Source organism: Theobroma umbraticum, unplaced genomic scaffold, assembly GCF_002168275.2.
Source record: "Theobroma umbraticum cultivar Fairchild unplaced genomic scaffold, ASM216827v3 scaffold_30.0, whole genome shotgun sequence".
Classification (NCBI taxonomy): domain Eukaryota; kingdom Viridiplantae; phylum Streptophyta; class Magnoliopsida; order Malvales; family Malvaceae; genus Theobroma; species Theobroma umbraticum.
The window spans coordinates 4495114-4514190 of NW_018397254.1; the positions used below are offsets into that span (position 1 = coordinate 4495114).

Consider the following 19077-nt stretch of genomic DNA (forward strand, 5'->3'; position numbering starts at 1 on the left):
AAATTCGAATCCCTTAACCTCCTCATTGTATAAATAGAAAATGCACGAATCATATACACTTTGTGATGGTTCTCCAAAGTTGCATTTCATATCATCTATCAAATGTTCCCAAAAGGACGTGATTCTCTCTCACGTTGGAGCGTGGCATTAAACAAGTAGCTCTCCAAATACCTAAAACATTTAAAAATGAAAATTTTTGCCTTGATTTTGATCTGTGCAGCTGCTTGCATTTCCGCCATTGCCTGTTTGATCTCTGGTTTTCATCAAATCGCAATGCTATATATATATATATATATATATATAGATTCCCAATTTAATTTAGTTGTAAATATCAACCTGCCTCTCATTAACTTAATATTATTGTCACGCGGTACAGAATAAAATGTACATAATTCAGCTTCGACAAACTGTACTGTGATTCGAATTTCAAAACATATGCTAATATCATTATAGGCATCTGTTTTTTGGGCTACATTTTAACACCACCAACTATGTCCTCTGCAACAATTGCATTAACTGATATATCTGCAACTTCTTGCAATTTCCATTCACTCCTTTTCTTTTTAATTTCCCGAGCCAAAGAAAGGTATTGTAGCATTGATAACCAAATGCAATTTTCATAGAGTGTGCAGAGAGATATTGTGACATTTGATTAGTTTAAACATCTGAATATTGTAACAATCGTATTGGGTTTCCACATTTTTTTTCTGTGGGTGCGATGGGGGTGAAATGATGAGAGAAAATGCACTTGATGATTTAGAGGGGTGGGGGGATGGCTGGTTGGAAGGGGGGGCTAAGCCTTGTTCTGGCTTGCAGTACTGACCGGTTAGTGCCTAGTCGTCAATCTGTTTTATCTTTCTTTCCATCGTTTCTTTTTGTTTGTTATGCTAATTTTTACTTTTGGGTGCTTAAACCAGTAATTGTCGGCTTATGTCGTTTCTGTTGGAATACTCTTTCTAGGCCTGCAATGCAGCGCTGTCCTACTTTCCTACAAGGCTGCAGCTTCACCACAGCAGCCAGCTTTCTCTCTAATTGCCAAAGTGAAAACCAGAGTAACAAACATTCTCCTAAAGTCAGATAAATGGAAAAATTTAAAACTCATTTCTTCGATCCATGTCATTTTCTTGTTTTCTTTGAACTGTGCCCTCTTGTCACCTCAAAAAAACCTTGCTTACATGATCAGAGAGGGGAGAGCTCCTTACAGAAACTTTAAAAACTCAAACTATCCTTTGCATGTGTATTCCCTGTCGAGCTGTACTGTTCTAAGTAAATGATCACGCATTTTTAACCATCTAAACGGGGAGTAATTAATTCTTATATCTGTGGTCCACTCCATCCGAGAGAGGTGAATGAACAGTGACCCACAAAAACCCATGGCCTGAAATTGAATTTGGCTAAGCTAGCCATGTGAAGGCTTCATGACTTCATGTGTATCATGTGCTACTGTTAAAGAAAAGCACACACCATTCTCTTTGTTTTCCCTAGCAGATCCAGGCGATTTTACTGTTAGTTTTGCTATCTTGAAACTTAAAGATAAAGCAGACGGAGAGGAGTTAGCCCCCAGATGCTATATATTACTTTGCTCGTGAACATGATATATCACGGCGCCCAACATGGAATATTCCTCTCTGGATTATCTGATAATTAGGATGAATTAACCTGCAAAAAAACACAAGGAAAGCACACAATTACACATCTCTGCTAGCTTAAAAGGTAGATAAAGAACATATATATGCTTATTGGTTCTGAATATAAAATGTTTTTGCATGAAAGAGTAACATGTTTCCAAAGTTATCTTCGACGAAAAGAGATTATTTATTACATCTAATAAAAGAATCCTTTTTTCTGCTTGTTTTTCAACAAAGTATATCGAACCAATCACCAAGAAAACCCTATAACCACGTAATTTGTAAAGTCAAGAAATAATTTTTCTAGTAAAATGAAAACCGGTATACTTTCCCAGACATAATAAATGTAGTATGTATGTACGATGCTGAAATATATTTGCAGAGTCAGTAGCTGGTGGTATTGGACCACTTCACTGGCTGCATCGATGTTCGAGGAGTACTTTGATACAATTACAAGATCCCATGGTTATCTCCTTATTTTGAGTTAAAAATGTTTGCTCCCCTCACCCTTTCCAACTTGATTTTTTGTCCCTCCTTGTTTGTTTCCCACCGCAACGTACAAATTTGTAAAAGTACATTTCCATACATCTTTAATTACCCACTTTTCCTTTTGCTTTCTCTTTTAACCTTTTTACCCTAACCACCACTTTTGTTTTCTTATTTTTCTTATTCCATTTCTTTAGCACTTTTGAGTACTAAAGCCATAGAAGAGCTTTATATTGTTGCAGGTGCATATGGGCATTAATTAGAAATCTCAAGTAATTTATTGCCTTTGCCCCTAACCCTCAAATGTTCTCAATGGTCGCATCAGAAGATTTCTAATTACTCTCTTCGTATATATGGTGAATTACAATTCTATCTCAAAGTGATAAATCCTACTAAGACTCCTACTTATTTATTCGGAAGCTATTTAGTTTTTCCAAGAAATACTCAGCCACAGTGGGGTGGGACACGCATCACTGACGAGAAAGAGTACCTTCAGTGAAGACACTGAATCTATGTTTGCGAGACCTTTGTTTCTTCAACTTCTTACTGCTCGTACATTATCCTTTCAGCCTTTTGCCCCTGACTTCGACCCCACTCAAATCCGTAGCCAGCTAAGACACCACATTTATAGGCCTGAGATTATTTTAACTACTTGCTTGGTCCCCTCACCCTCCCCAGTCCCCCTTTCCCTTTGGATTTCTTGATAAATATTGATCATCGTCATCAATTCATCACACACAAACACAACCAACAAACATGAACCACCGAAGAGAAATCCATCAACCAATCAGCCATGAATACTGCGTCCCCCTTAATTCATTTATAGGCCCTCTGCGACAGGGTTTTCTTTCATTTCTTTCTGAAAAGAAAACCCCATTTGACTAAAGCCCATTTAAATGCAAGAAATGAACACTGATGCTTAGACTTGCAAACAAGTACTTTACACTTTTTATTTTCTTTCATTTTCTCTTCTACTTTTTCAACACCTGAGAGAAACTCAGCAGGAAAGGCTGAAGAGGAGTAATATCGACCAAGATTCTGATAGTTAAAAAGTTAAAGAGATATACATGAGTGGTGGGGTCGTTTAGTTGAGAGTGAAAAAATGCAGTAATGAAGATGCAGTGACTGAGAAAACAAATGCGTGCGTGGGAAGGTGGGTTTTGAGGAATAGTCATGGTCAGTGCATGGGGCTCGGATTCCCAGGTCACCCCTCCAACAAAGTCAGTAATCATTGCCTTTCCCTTATCTTCATCTGCATGGGAAGCCCCTGCCTGTAGCCCTCTCTCCTCTCTTAAACAATCACTGTTACTACAGTGACACTTCTTCTATAAACACTGCAAGCACAACGAAACTTGTGTCGAGCTTGCTAGAGGTCGTGTTTTAGCAACAAAATCCAGGCGCAGATCCGCAGATGTTCGCTTCTTTTCTCAACTTGTTTTGCTGCCATCAATAATTAAATGTTGTAGTGAACTTACTATAAGTAGTTAATGTGGTATTTGCCTAATACTACTCATATACGGTACTATGGTTTCAGGTCATATATTGATAGAATATAGTCTTTTTAAGGCAGAAGGTAGAGCAATCCACAATTCGTTTTTATTAAAAAAAAAAACTAAAACATGCCAATCAACCGTAGTTTAATAGCATAAGTATCATGGCAAATAAAAGGAGATCATTACAAAAAAACATTAAAGGTTTTTACTTTTATCAACCCATTTGCTTAAGCCTTCACTTATATGCAAATATAATTGAAAAGAAATTTTAAATTTGATACTTCAATATAATTGAAAATAAAATAATATATTGTATCCATATTTAACAGTGAAACATGTTCAAAACCACATACACACTGACACATAAATATATATATATATTTCAAGATTTAGTTTTTCTTTGGATTTTTTCCTAAATTAAAGAGAAGTCATTATTAAACAAATGCATATTAGTAGTGGTAACAACAACATGTGAAATAACAAACATTGTGCTTTAGGTACTAAGGCTCATATGTCAATGCAATGTGTTATTTATATGAATATTTCTTTATTTTTCCAACAATAACTTCCAAGCTTCTTTAGGGTCCCTAACTCATCCAATCCAACTAATTACTTTATCACTGCTCTTAGTCTTATCTAAACCTCCCGAATAATCTCAGTTTTTATTTTCAGATTTCCTCATTTAAAAATGCACTCTAACTTCTATATAACTTCTTCTTTACCCCTAAATGAAGTATGCGAACAAATATATGATCAACTTCTTTAGAACTAGTTCATGGTATAACAAAAGTAGACACAAATTAGTCAGGACCTCGAATAGCTCCAAACAGAACCCGACCACATCCGACAAAAGGATTCTTTACATTGAATGAAAGCTGATGCTGCTGCCATGTCTTTAAGCTTTTTGTATTTGCCAGGGAAACAATTATGGCGTTGTGTGTCATGACCGTGAGGCTCTTTTGTAAAGACATATAAGGGACTGGAAATGGCAATCACAGCACAGACTAAAAAGGTTACCATTGCCACAGATTCAAAAATGTGCAGTACCTTCCATCAAAATTGGTACCCAAAAAGCTGTCATCAGAATGCACACAGATGATGCTTCTTGGAAACTCCAGCAAGTTAAATTATGAAAGTAGCATGTTTCTAAAGAGACGAAGTAATCCTGATAGTATCTCGTGGTGTTTAATTAGACATAAATAGTTAGGATGAAGAGGAAATTGTACGCAATGAAGAGGTATAATGCACTTCCAAACTTTTTTGGTAATAAAATTTCTTCATTTAAAACTTAGGAAACAAAATTAAAAAACAAACGGGGAATTTTGAGTAGCCATGAACAGCCAAGTTGCCAACATCATTGTAAAGCAAAATTTTCCATGACTAAACTTTCCCATGTCCTTTCCTTCTTAACCTCCCTCAACCTTGAGGCTTTTTCTGTCGCTGGTATTTGGACTATGATGATCAGTGAATTTGTTTGACATTGTGTGGATCAAAAACAAATGGTAGTATCCTTTCCATCCCTTTACTGTTAGTTGGGCAAAGCATCATGTTGGCCCAATAAGTTTCAATCTTTAGGTTCTAATTTTTGAATTGGACCAAATCCTAGCCCATGGAATACTTAATCCTATGTCGGCCTGCTTTACATGCACCCTTTTTTCGAATGCAAAATATAAATCATAGGCTGTCCCCGGGATGCAGAATCAGCTTCCGAAACGCAAACTCTCCACTTTCATCCGAGTCTACAGCCAAATGGCAACTTCGAACGTGAAACAAACACTGGGCAATCTGAACAAGGACTCGTTTGTGTCACTTCTAAAGAAGGTCATAGGAGAATCCAAGTTTCTTCAAAACAACCCGCCGGAACTGATCCCAGAAGAAGACAGGGTGGTGAAGCATGTACTAGATTGTCTCCTCCCTTACAGTACGACAACTGGTGGAGGACCTTTGGTTGTTAACCATGTTACTTATTTCCCCGGAAGGGGCAATCTCATTGTGGAGTATCCTGGGACTGAGCCTGGCAAGATCTTATCTTTTGTTGGGATGCATATGGATGTTGTTACCGCTAATCCTAATGATTGGGTAATAACTCTCTTTTGATTTTTGCTTTTTTCCCTTTTATTTGGTTTCGGGTTGCTGCTTTTTTATTTTTGTATAAAGTTTGAAATTTTTTTGGCTGCTGGAAGGGATGGTTGTTATGGCTTTTGGGATGATATTTCTTAATACCTGGGTTTGTTTTGCATTCGATATAGGATAGAGGTGGTAAAGGTAACAATTTTCCTTTTTCTGGGGCGGGGTTTGGATTTTGTTTAATATTATAGATTTTGGCAGTGTAAATTTGGTTAATTTTAAGTTTTCCATTGGTTAGAATTTGGTTTTTGAGACATCATAATTGACTGTTTGGAATTAGCTTTTGCTACACTTTTTTTTTTCTTGGGATGAATTTAATCTGGTTTGCTTTTTTCTTCGCTGTTTATGGGATTGATTTGAATTGGCTTCCATGCTTGAATTGATAAGTTACACTTCCAGTTTTGTGTTCACGGAGAAAAGAATAAGTTTTTGCCGTATAATCACTGTATTTGCATCGCTTTCTACAAATTTGTTTTGCATCTCTCTTCTTATTAGCAGGATTGATGAATCAATCAAGACTTTGGTATGTTGACTTCTGTAGGTATACTCAGCTTCCAGAAATGGCATTCACTTATCTTGAAGATTTATTTTTAATTGATGAACTTACGTTGGTTTTCCACTTAGGACTAATGGTTTTAGGTTCTTTTAATATTTGTTATGGTTTCCTCAGATTTTCCCCCTCTCATTATGTCAACATTAATACTTCTGCATGTGCTCTTAAATAGTAGCAATTCTCGATGCTCTGTCAATTGAGATTAGCCATTTCAAGTTACTGTTTGATATTAGGATTATAGGTACTTTGATATTAGAATTTGATATATGTTGAATTTTGGCAGGATTTTGATCCTTTCTCATTGAGCATTGATGGTGATAAACTTCGTGGCCGTGGAACTACTGACTGTTTGGGACATGTTGCCCTTGTAACTGAACTCATGAGGAAACTTGGGGAGACAAAACCGAAACTAAAATCAACCGTTGTTGCAGTTTTTATAGCCAATGAAGAGAACTCAGCAATAACTGGAGTTGGTGTTGATGCACTAGTGAAAGATGGTCTGCTTGAGAAGCTGAAGGGAGGCCCTCTGTGAGTACTTACATTTTCAAAGAAGAAATACTGAGTATTAATAGTCTGAAACATGTTTCTGGATGCTGGTTATGTCACATTTTATTTTGTAAAAACTTATTTGTCCTCTATCTGGTAAGATGGCAGAAATAATTTAATTCATATGATTTCACAGTTTCTGGATTGATACAGCGGATAAACAACCTTGCATTGGTACTGGTGGTATGATACCCTGGAAACTTCATGTAACAGGGAAGCTTTTTCACAGTGGTTTAGCACACAAGGTAGACCATATTACCGCATTTGTTATGTAGCCTATGTAAGTAATCATTTAGCACAAAACCATAAGCTATGGTATTTAAACCTAAATCCTAGGTAGAAGGAAAGATAAGGAACACTCTGAATGTTAAATCTGAAAATTTTATTTCACCACAAAATCTTTAGTCTTGATTACAATCTATTAAACACCATAAGCTATGGTGTTTAAACCTAAATCCTAGGTAGAAGGAAGATAAGGAACACTCTGAATGTTAAATCTGAAAACTTTATTTCACCACAAAATCTTTAGTCTTGATTGCAATCTATTAAACTTTGTCTCCGAGCAAGCAACTTGTGCCCCAGAATTAATTTACTTCTGGAACCTACAATAATATGACTCATTAACCCATAGGCATATTCATTTTTATACCCAGTAAAGACCCTAAGTATAAAATTGGCTAATTCAAATCAGATCATACCCTATGAAGCAAACAGAATATTCTAATATAATCTATTAAAATGGTTGGTGCTTATCCTTGAGAATCTCTCTATCAAACTTTATTTGCAGTTAGAAGATTTTAGCTGACTGATTGGGTGGTTCTTGATGAAAAAAAGGATAGATATATATGTGTTTTTGTTCTCCATTTGTTTTATTAACTTTGAAGTTTTTGATTATCTGCAGGCTATAAATCCATTGGAGCTGGGCATGGATGCACTTAAAGAAATCCAGCTTCGTTTTTATAAAGACTTTCCACCCCATCCAAATGAGCAATTATATGGATTTGCTACACCATCAACCATGAAACCCACTCAATGGAGTTGTATGTTTTAAGCCTTAGATCAAGTTATTCTTGAAAATAAAGTCAGTTCATTAATGAAATTTTTCTTTGGTGCAGATCCAGGTGGTGGAATCAATCAAATTCCTGGAGAGTGTACACTATCAGGAGATGTCAGGTTTATATTATTGTCAGAGTTTTTAAAGAGCCTGTAGCATAAAATGTTATCTTACTAAGGCCCTTTTTTTGGGTTGCAGGTTAACTCCTTTCTACAAGTAAGTAACCCTCCAATTATCCAAAAGATTGGACCAACCATAGTCTGAGTTTTTTGTTCATTCTTTCAAGTTATTTATTGTTGAATGATTACTGTTTCTTTTCCAAATAAAATTGCTAGTCAATATTTTCTGCTTTGAAATATTATCGTACTGTATTTCAGTGTAAAAGATGTAATGGAGAAGCTGCAAGAATATGTAGATGACATAAATGAGAATATAGACAAGCTGGACACACGGGGTCCAGTTTCAAAATATATCCTCCATGATGAAAACCTTAGAGGAAGGTTTGTCCTTGATCCCCCCTTCTTTATTAAGCAAACTTGCTTAGATGTATGTAGTCAAGCTTTTCATATACTGTATCTGTTCAAGAAGAATCATGTTTTTTTGCCGGCCTTTCTCATCTATGTTTGTATACTACAACTTTTTGAGTTGTTATGTGGTACTTTGTTTGCAGCCTTACATTGACTTTTGATGAGGCAATGTCTGGAGTTGCCTGTGATCTTGATTCCCGTGGCTTTCATGTACTGTGCAAAGCAACTGAAGAGGCAGTTGGTCATGTGAAGCCTTACTCAATTACTGGAAGTTTGCCACTCATTCGGGAGCTGCAAGTGAGATATATATCTTTTAGTAGTTCCTGCTCTTCTGATCTGTTATCGATTTAGCTAATTTTTTTTTCCTCATCTTCTGTCAGGATGAAGGTTTCGATGTTCAAACTGCTGGCTATGGTATGATAAAATTATTGCATTTGAACATTTTGCATTTAAGTCTTTCAAAATCTATTGTAGAAATTGAGCAAGAGCCTTTACAACTGAATGGAATTAGGGCTACGTATATAGAGCATTAGACAATTTTTGGGAAATTATACGGTTTTACTGCTGCTGTTAAAATCCATAATCACATCAATCCCTTTTTTGTTCTTGTCATGTTCTATTTGCTGGATTCAACTGAATGGAATCATTAAAATGTTACTTCATACTTATTTATAGTTTTTTACGGTTAGCGATTGTAAATATCTGACATGCATCTGTTTCGCAAACATGTACGTGCAGGTTTAATGGCCACATACCATGCCAAGAATGAGTACTGCCTTCTTTCTGATATGTGCCAAGGCTACGACGTGTTTACCAGCATCATCTCCCAGTTAGAGAACTAATGCAATAAAGTAGATATGTGTTACTGATCCCAATCGATACGCATCATGATCATTCCCCTATAAATGAGGCAACACAATCATATGATATTCGAGCAGTTTATATGAATATTACGACGGAAGTGCCCACTGCACACAGCTTATTTGTCGGCTTGTTTAATGTGGGTCTTACTCATTTGGTATCTAAAAGCATCCATTCTTCCAAACTTTGGATGGGAATTTGGGGTTTTCTCAAGTCAAGCGCTCCATTTTAGCTATGTCTGATGTTCTTGGGTGAAATTTTTATGTCAGAAATTGGCTCAACGCGATGTTGGTAAGCAGTTGGGCAAATAGGGAGGAATCAATATTGAATAGTAGTTGTCAGGATATCCACTCTATGAGTTTGATTGAAAATTTTAAAAATTGAATTAATCAATATTTTATATATAAAAAAAAGGTTTAATCCGTCGATATATATTTTAAATTTTAAAAATTAAAATAATTGAAATAAAAAACTGAATCATCAATTGAATTTTTCTCGATCTAAAGTTTTGTTTGCTAGGAATATGATTGTTGAATATTTAATTATTAAGCAGATAAATTTGCAGGGTTTAATAATAATGCGGAAAAGTGATTATTGTTAAGGATGTGATTGTTGAAAAAATTATACTGTAGTGTTTGATTTAAAAATATTTTACGAAAAATGTAATATAAATTTTTCTTTAAAGGACGTGTTTTGTGGATAGCTGCACAAGTCGCTATCAAAACATTGCTACGATAATAAGTAAAAGCTGCACAATTGCCTTACGCCTTCTTCCAAGGCTGAAACTGCTTCACATGGCCCAAGAGGCCACGACGGATCCAGATTCAAATGAAAGACAAATCATTTCAAAGAATCTGTTCCGCTTACATTATAAAGTTTAGATCAGGCTTAATACGAGAATCGAAGAAAATGAGTAAGCAGTGATTAAATTCAGAAACTCGTAAATTACAATTGAAATCTTCTTTCTATTTGCTTTCGGGCAGATTAGAGGCTGCCTGCCATTCTCGGTAAGAGTAATTGCCCCCTTTTGCAGATTTACCCGCCCAACGTGCACTGGTATCTCATAGAAAGAATGAATTGGAAAACACCATTATTCCATATCACTTCCATGGCTAGCAGACTTGCAATGACGAGACAGAAAAGCTAGCAAGCTGATGCCAGCCACCTTGGAGAACCTTTCTTTTAGTTTCTTTTTGTTCCCATTGTTTTTAATGCTAGAAAAATCTGGCATCAATAGTGAAAATTTCATTTATTGCTTGATACATTGGACGTGCCCTAACCTTCTTCAGCACGCTGTTAGTATACGAACGTATTTCTACATTATAGAACAATCCTAATCCATAATATTTCTAGCTTTCTAGACTGTGTGTAATATACAAAATTCCTCCCATCAACAGCTCCTTATAGTTTGTTTGAGCTCTTTCCTTCCGATTTAAGCTGTTGAATTCTCTGGCGTAGCCTTCGCCGGTGGTCATGTATCTTCCAAAGACCATGTCCCAAAACAACAGCGGAGTAAATACCATGTGTGATAATGGGTGCAAGAATGTTGTCCGTCTGTCAAGGTTGCATCAGAATATGAAGAACCCAATTAGTATGCTGTTCTTATAAATAAATAAATTGTTAGTTGCTTCATTTTGAAATTATTCCTCAACTAGTTTAATAATGTGAAATGTTACCTGGATCCATTCAAATCCTAGGTAAAGGGCCAATATTCCTTCCAAAAGGGGAGAGTAGATCTTCTTCATTTGTCTCCTCTCATACCAGGCTGCAGTGCATTTACGTAAAAAAAAATTAGTGAGATGAATACTTGGAAAAAATTAGTAGTGCTAAGTATGCATAACCTTTCTCCCACAAGGTTCTTTTGCCTAGGGGAACATCTCTAAATTTAAGAGTTATTGAAATAAGATCTCATAAATCTATGAGGCAAGGGAAACTGGAAACTTCTAGTGCACATGTCTCTATATGGATGGAGAAACTATTGGTTATATTAGTTAGGTTTATTGGTTCTGGATGCGATTATAAGCAGGTCAGGTATTCAGCTCTCTATCAAAATATATATCAGGGCCTGAAGACAGATAAGCCTTTTAAGACCTTACAAAAAAAAAAACCATTGAATGAATGACATTCTATTTTTGGGCAGAGCAAGCACCTATGAATAGCTTTTTCAGATCTTCACGAGCAGGGCGAGACCGTTGAACTGGTGCAACTACATAAGTAGGATCTGAGGAAAACCAGAAAAGCAACAAGTAAATTAAAACTGAACTTGATGATAAGTAAAAAATTTCTCAAAAAGAACACTACAGAATCTACCTTTCGGAGAGGCAGCCACATAATAAAGAGAGCCTGTAAGAGCAGCCGTTATTACAGCTGCAAATGCCTGAGCAAATGGGACAAAGGGAGGCAGCACACCAGTCTAAAATTGGAGAAACAAAAAAAGTCAGAGAGTTTAGTTGCAAGAAAGATTTGATCACCACATAATAGAAGGTATAATCTGTGGAACGGAATGTATACCAGAGATGCCATTCCTTGAGCATCTGAAACCAACTCAGTGCCTCTCAGGAATATATCAGCTAATGCTCCCTATTTGTTAAAACAGAAGCAATCGTTATCATTTAATTGTCATATGGATAGTAAGGCATTGAGTAGAGGTCACAAGACAGATATGAATGATCTTAAAACTATAACATAGAAATTTACTAAGTATGCTATAGCAAGCTTCCTGAGAAGATTATAGCAGAATAATTGTACAACTTTGAATGCTAGATCTCCTGGATAGAAATACTTTTCAGAATTGCCCTATAGTGATTCAACATTATATATTTGTTTAACATCACAAAATAAGATAAAAAGGAAAATTTTTCAAGATGACAGACCTGAACAGCAGCCCTGTAGAAAAGCTCCTCCCCAACTGAGCTGGCAGCAACCATAAGTATAAACTGCAAAATTCATGCAAGGTGAAACCAGGTCCTCATTGCTTCATTAAAGATGAAGCATGAGAAAGGGAATATCTAAGCAGCAAATATGTGTAAGATGGTTTACCTGCCAAGGTGACATTCCATAAAAGAAGCTCCTTAATTCCTCATCCTCCACATCTCTTATTGCACGAGCATGAGGAGATACTTTAACTACTTCATCCTGTAACCTCGAAAATTCCTCACAATATAAGCACCAAATTCCAAAGACACTTCTGAACATTCAAGTAAACTGAAAATCCATGTTAAATTTGGATTTTATAACAGCTAGAAAACTTGACTTGAATATATAGTCTTTCTCGAAATTCCAAGGACTTAAAACAAGCACATGGCAAACAGTTTTATCCATAAAACTCCTAATATCAGCTGTCGTTTACCAGTCAAGATTCTTCAAGCAATGATACAAATCCAATTATAAAACTGATAAGCAAATAATGAACATACATCTAATATGAAAAGAAGGGCCATGATTGGAGGAACTGCATAGCCAAGTCCTTCAAGAACAGCATCTAATGAAGGATGAAAACCTCCCATGCTGTCGATTCCAGTAATTGAACATATAAATCTCCCAGCTAGCGCCATTGCTCCATATATCCCTAAACACAAATATCCAAAAAAAATCAGAACTATTTATTGCTATCTACACGCAGCTTTTATCCCCTTGAAGAACTAATTAGTCTGTTTTACCAGAAAAAAAAAAAAACCCAAAAGCACCAAAATAACCTCAGAATTCACAAAATTGAATAATTGATAATGCTTTAAATCAAAAATAAACGAACTTATTTATTCTAGTAAGACGAAGAAAATTGATGTATTATGTTGAAAAAAAAATTCAAATAGCAGGCATTTATGATATCACCCTTCATCTCCTCGACGCAAAAGTCAAAAGTACTATGTAAATAGAAAACTATGGAAGACGAAAATTGATTGAATTTCAATTGAAAAGCAAAATCATTTCATTCGTTTCAAAAAGGGAATAAGGAAAAAAAAAAGGAACTCTACTTCCTTGGACCATTTCCTTTAAAAGAATTTCCTCTTTTCCTGTTTCTTTCGCTTTTAGAAGCTCAAGCTAAATGAAAAGAAAAGAAAAGTCTTTCCTCAAAATTACCGCTTCCTGAAATTCCCAAGGAAAGAAATACTAAAAACTTAAGGCTTTTACCTATCTTTTCCTCAAAATTCATCAATTTGGAGCAACCAAAGTTTTTCAATAAAACCCAAAAGGAATTTTATAAAAAAAAAATGACTTTCGAAATGTTACCGATTCCATAGCTGAGTCTAACAACTGCACCAATCTTATCCCAAACCGGAAAGTCTGCAGCTTCACCAAAGCTTCGATCCAGAGTGGTCACTTCCATAGCACTTCCAGCAAACCTCTCTCTATCCTTAATCGCAGCTTCACCACTCCGTTCCACGGACGCCTTTGCGCACCGTATTGACATTCTCCTCTTCCTCACCCCAAACTCACAAAGCAGCTTAACATTCCAAGAAGAAGAAGAAACGCAACACGAACCCAAGTACGACGTCGTCTTCGATGTTAATGATAGTATTGGAACCTCCATGTAGACCTTTTTCTTTCCGCCTCTTTCTTCCTCTTCTTCTTCTTCTTCTTCTTCGTCTGCGTCGTCGTCGTCGTCGTCGTCGTCGTCGACGTCGACGAAAAATTATTGGCCGTTTGCTTTCCTGTTTAGAATAAAGTCATTTTAAGAGAGTCGGGAGTTTTTGTCATGGACTTTTAGGGGCGTTTGATCATGATCTGGCGGCAGGGAAAGAGGAAGGTGGGGTCCGCGTGGTTGCTTGATATTTGTGTAATCGAATGGGGCTTTCTTTTATCCGTGGGATTTTGGTGGGAGAATCTGAGAGAACCAATGCATTAATGACACGTAGAGATAATGCTAGCCCCACTGTTGAGCTCCCACTTTTTTTTATTCGATAATTAACGTTATTGGACAGTTGAATATTCAAGTTGGGAATCATGTTCCACGTAATTTGAATTTGTGGTGATAGATATATGAAAAATAACGAAGGGAAATATATATATATGAAATAATAGTTTTTTTTATTTAATGAATTAAAAATTTTACTTACACATTTATGTTTTTTTTGTATGATATTTTGTAAATTTTTTTCAATTAATATTATGTAAATAAGTCTTACTTTCATAAAAAAATTACATTGTTTAAAATAATGAGTTGCTAATATTGCAACAAAGATCATTAGTTTGCAAGATTAGAAAATATGAATCTATATTCATGAAATAATAATTTATAAAAATTATTGTTAAGATTGATTTGAATATGTCTGTTTGTAAGATCAAGAAACATGGATCTATTCTCATGAAATAATAATTTATTTTTATTTAATGAATTCAAAAATTAGTCTAATAAATTCAACTTTAATAGGCAAGGTTTTTTGCATTTACAATTTGATAAACTCTACTTACATTTTTTTTACTTTTAAATTTTTCAAATGAAATTTGATGATATTTTTTAGTTAACTTTCGTGTGAACAATTTTTCTTTTCATAAAAAATTACACTGTTAAAAGTTTGAATTTATAAAAATTATTGTTAAAATTGATATAAAAATGGCCTCTTTATAACATTAAGAAATATGAATCTACACGCTTCTAATAGTTTATACTTATTTAATGAATTAAAGAATTAACTATTAATTAGCTAATTAGATATAAAAAGATTAATAAATGAAGAAAATTTGTTCAAAATGGTACTACATGTCCTTCCGCTATCTTGATATTACGAGGTTGTACTTTTCTAGGCGTCGAGCAGCCAACTTGAAGTTCATTAAATGCAAAAACAAAAAATTCTCCTAAAATAAATGCAACAAATACATTAAGTTAAGTTCATCAAGTCCCTCTTTTGCCTTACTTAAGTCATCTAATTTAACCATGCAACTACATGGACCAGGGCGGAGTTAGACTTTTTTAAAAGAGAAGTAAGATAGAATAAGATATTAAATAATTAAAATATATATAATTTAATTTATATTTATTTAAAAATTAAATAAAATTTATAAAACTTTTGACATGTACAAAATATACATTAATAGTAATAACGATGTTTTATATATATATATATATGACTGAATGAAAATATTAAATGAGTCTCTTTCATTCTTTGCGTGTAAAAGTGAAAATAAAATAATTTTTTAAACTCAAATAAATTGTCTCTTTACTTCTGTGTTTCACATCAAATGGGTAACTTTTTGAAAAAACTTTTCTCTTATTTTTTATTTTTTTTAAATTACTAATTACATATTGGGTCAAATTATTAAGATATAATATATTATAATAGATTGTTGGGTTGGACTGTTAATATATAATATGTTATGGTATATTTAGATTTATATTAAAACTTAGTGAGTTTAGATTAATAGACTCATTTTTATTTTTTTCAAATTTGATAGGTTTAACATATTAATTTAAATTTTATTTATTGGGCTTAATTAACAATATGTTGGTCATACTGACTCTAATTTTATCAAACTGTTTGAGAAATAAAAATAATTTTTAAATAAAAAAATATTTTTAAGGTCATTAAAAATATATATAATAAATAAAATTTTATTAAAAAAATATAATCATTTCATTTTGTCAAATTGTATGTATATTTTTGTTACTTGAAGCTTTCAACATACATGTCAAAACACATTGGTTATTCTAAATAAAAAATGATACATTGATAGAATTATAAGTAGTACTACAACACTACAATTTATATTTAAAAATTACATAATAATTTATTAATTTTTAAATATTAAAATTATGAAAAATAAAATTCGCATAATAAAAAAAAATCAACATGACAAATAGAAGATATAATCTACATATGACAAAATAAAAATATATATGATTAATGGTTCATAAAAATTTGTAGCAAAAAATTTATAGAGATTTAGAACATATTAATAATTGAATAGAAATGAAAAAATAAACAAATATAAACATAAATATAAATTAAAAGCAGAAAAAAAAACTTTAAAATTGAGTCCAGTATATGAAATTATTTTGTTATTTTTTATTTGTATTAATTACTAAATAAAAAATTATTTAATGGGAGCTATTTAAAAATTTTATATAATATAGAAAAAATTTTAAAAATTTGGAAGGAGGCTTTACCTTTGTATATATACAATCAGAGATAACAATTGCATTAAGAACACTTTATAGATATAGATGTATATGTATATATCATGTCAAACATTTTAAAAGAAGTAAGTAAAAAAGTATATAATGTACTTTAATCTCACATTGTGCAAGTAAGTAGATCTTGAGAGGCTTATAAGCGCAAATGTTATACATCCCATCAAGTTATTTTTTTTAAAAAAAAAATAATAAGCTTATGACTAAGTAATATCAAAATATATCCAATATAGACTCGATCCATAATCTATGACAAATACTTTCAAAATGAGATAAATAAAGTTATTAACGATGATGACGATATTATTAGATTTGAATAGAGAAAAATATCATGTCAAATGTTTCAGAAGAATAAGTAAACTGTTTTAATTTTCTATTGAGCAAGTAAGGAATCTTGCACTGGAAAACTCATTAAATTAATCTTACAAGTAAAGTTTTCTACAGTATAATGTGTTAATTGATGTTTTCAACTGCAATCACAGCAAACACAATTAGTATTTGATATTGAAAGAAAAAGGAAAAACATACGTGGTTGGGCCAAAACAGAAACGGCAGCTGGCCCAAGGACACCTCCAGATCGGGCCTAATTGAGAAACAAGAAGACAAACTAACCTTAACGATGGTTCACTCAAAAACAATGGACTTATGGTTTCTATAAAAAAGATGAGAATCAGGAACCTACGGCTGACAGACCCACGGAACTGAGAATCCAAACTTGGGAAAAACGCATCACATTCTTAAATTTGTTACATTGCAAGAGTAACTGTCAGATCTGTTCCAACATGGCTGGGGACTAGGGACTTTTGAGACGCAAGTCTTTCTGTTTTGATGCCCCAAATTAGGCCCAAACGAGCAACCAAATTGAGGGTTCATATTTGATGGTTTTGACCTTGGCTTCAAGCTTACAATACAAATCTTGGGAGCTTTTGCTTAACCAATGGCCATAAGCTGTCTGTATCACGTGACCACGACATAAAAGAAAATGTGTATCACCTGTCATTTGTAATTTTCTTCTCCTAAGTCAAGCAAGCCTACGCATCTCTCTCTAGACTTTATTCTTCCTCCTCCTGTCTTTTTTCCATTTGCCACCAACTTGCATGCTTTTTGCTACATGGAAAGTGGAATCCATTCAATTTCATTACGATTTTATTTCTTTTTTTTAAAATTAAATCAATTCGGGTAACATCTATCTTGACCCTCCTCTTTCATCAAACTTACGTTTGCATTGAGAAGGTGAAAGGCTTCACATCTAAAACAGGACACCAAATTAATTAAAGAAAAACCTAAAGAACATACCTCACATGGCACGTTAATATTCAAAAAGATTAAAGAGGGGTGTGCTGATTATCCTTGTACTAAATTGAAGGGTATCGCGTCAGTCCTGTTTTTATTTTTAATCAAGTGGCATGGCACTCCACTTTGAGTACATATTTCACTTTTTCCCCATGCACCTTCAATAAAACATGGCCAATTCCAATTAACCCCCATTATTCCCAAAAAATATATATATACAATGACTTGTGATTAATTGGTGTGTGTTAAACAATTGCTAATATAAATCAACATTATATATATATATATATTTGTTTACAAACCACCTAATCATGTGGGAATAAGATCTCGTACTACTTGTTTAATTAATGGTATTAAGCATAATAACAGCAAAAAACATGCATGGGGAGGGAGAGAATAGTTTGAAAATGAATGATGAACAAAGATTATACATGTTGGTTTGTGATATTTAATTTAATTAATTGTCCAAGATTCCTTTTAAACCTAATTAAAAGGATTTAATTGGAGCACTTAACCCTAAATGGCATGTCAGTGTATGATATTCCAAGACAAGCAACGCGGTAACGGGAGCTAAAAACCAAAAAAAGGGAAACCAAAAGGGGAAAAAAAACTTAATAATGATACTCCTACTATTTATTAGTACCCGTTGGAATCAAATCAAAGCTCAAAAGACGAAAGCTTTTCTACCAATGTTTTGTTTTTTTTTTTCATTATTTATTTCGCATGCTAGCTGAAAAAGACTAGGGAAAAAAAAGAGTCGACTTCACCAAAATTAAACTCATTAATTTGTTAACAAAATCCATATATATGAACACGAGATTGAGTCCAATATACCTGAATAATAACCCTGGATCACGAGTCTTGGTCTTGGTTAATAATAGGGTAATCAAAGCGAAATCTCGTGCTTACATATAATAAGTAGGCCCGTCGCCCCTTGAAAATATTCATTTTTCTTTCGTTAAATTCTTCCCTTTTTCTTGTCGTCTAATGGTTTTTTTCCTTTTTTCCCACGAATGCTATCGCATGGGATGATGCAATTTGTAGACTTTCCAGGATATCAACTTTCTCAACATTTGTATTTTTTATTATTATAAAAATTGACAAAAAAAATGGAGGATTGGGAAAATATATAAGCTTATTAATTTACTTTTTTATTTGTAATGGAACTTGATTGGCTAGAAACAAAGGGCACTAAAATCCAACAAATTGGCAGCTCATAGATCCTTGTTAAACACTCTCCAACAGTAATGAATTCATAATTTTACATTAAATATAATTAAAGAATAATTATAAAAATAATCATATCATATATAAAAATTTTATACATATGGTAATAAAAAAATAAAAAATTAAAAGATAGAGATCATTACTATCCGTCAT

The 19077-nt window shown here is 33.7% G+C and overlaps 2 protein-coding genes across 2 annotated transcripts; one reads left to right on the forward strand and one right to left on the reverse strand.

The window, feature by feature from the left end:
* The first annotated feature begins 5297 nt into the window (after nucleotides 1-5297).
* On the forward strand, nucleotides 5298-9512 carry LOC110414746 (Peptidase M20/M25/M40 family protein). The gene is made up of 10 exons (XM_021426145.1): nucleotides 5298-5686; nucleotides 6571-6815; nucleotides 6970-7078; nucleotides 7735-7873; nucleotides 7949-8006; nucleotides 8086-8103; nucleotides 8265-8387; nucleotides 8558-8711; nucleotides 8795-8828; nucleotides 9153-9512. Exons 1-10 carry the CDS (start codon nucleotides 5300-5302, stop codon nucleotides 9254-9256), a joined length of 1371 nt encoding a protein of 456 aa, XP_021281820.1. The 5' UTR covers nucleotides 5298-5299; the 3' UTR covers nucleotides 9257-9512.
* A 702-nt stretch (nucleotides 9513-10214) lies between these two features.
* Nucleotides 10215-13891, reverse strand: LOC110415039 (uncharacterized). The gene is made up of 9 exons (XM_021426516.2): nucleotides 13506-13891; nucleotides 12692-12843; nucleotides 12315-12410; nucleotides 12149-12211; nucleotides 11787-11855; nucleotides 11586-11688; nucleotides 11425-11496; nucleotides 10952-11040; nucleotides 10215-10829 (listed from the first exon to the last, which is right to left on the reverse strand). The coding sequence occupies exons 1-9, from the start codon at nucleotides 13804-13806 to the stop codon at nucleotides 10677-10679; spliced, it is 1098 nt and encodes a 365-aa protein (XP_021282191.1). The 5' UTR covers nucleotides 13807-13891; the 3' UTR covers nucleotides 10215-10676.
* Nucleotides 13892-19077: the final 5186 nt, after the last annotated feature.

Coding starts and splice junctions, on each gene's coding strand:
- LOC110415039 (XM_021426516.2), bottom strand. CDS start 13,806: ATGGAGGTTCCAATACTATCATTAACATCGAAGACGACGTCGTACTTG. Junction 12,844..13,505: donor TAGACTCAGCTATGGAATCG/GTAACATTTCGA, acceptor ATTTGTGTTTAG/GGATATATGGAGCAATGGCG. Junction 12,411..12,691: donor CCCTTCTTTTCATATTAGAT/GTATGTTCATTA, acceptor TCGAGGTTACAG/GATGAAGTAGTTAAAGTATC.
- LOC110414746 (XM_021426145.1), top strand. CDS start 5,300: ATGCAGAATCAGCTTCCGAAACGCAAACTCTCCACTTTCATCCGAGTC. Junction 7,079..7,734: donor ACAGTGGTTTAGCACACAAG/GTAGACCATATT, acceptor GATTATCTGCAG/GCTATAAATCCATTGGAGCT. Junction 8,712..8,794: donor CACTCATTCGGGAGCTGCAA/GTGAGATATATA, acceptor ATCTTCTGTCAG/GATGAAGGTTTCGATGTTCA.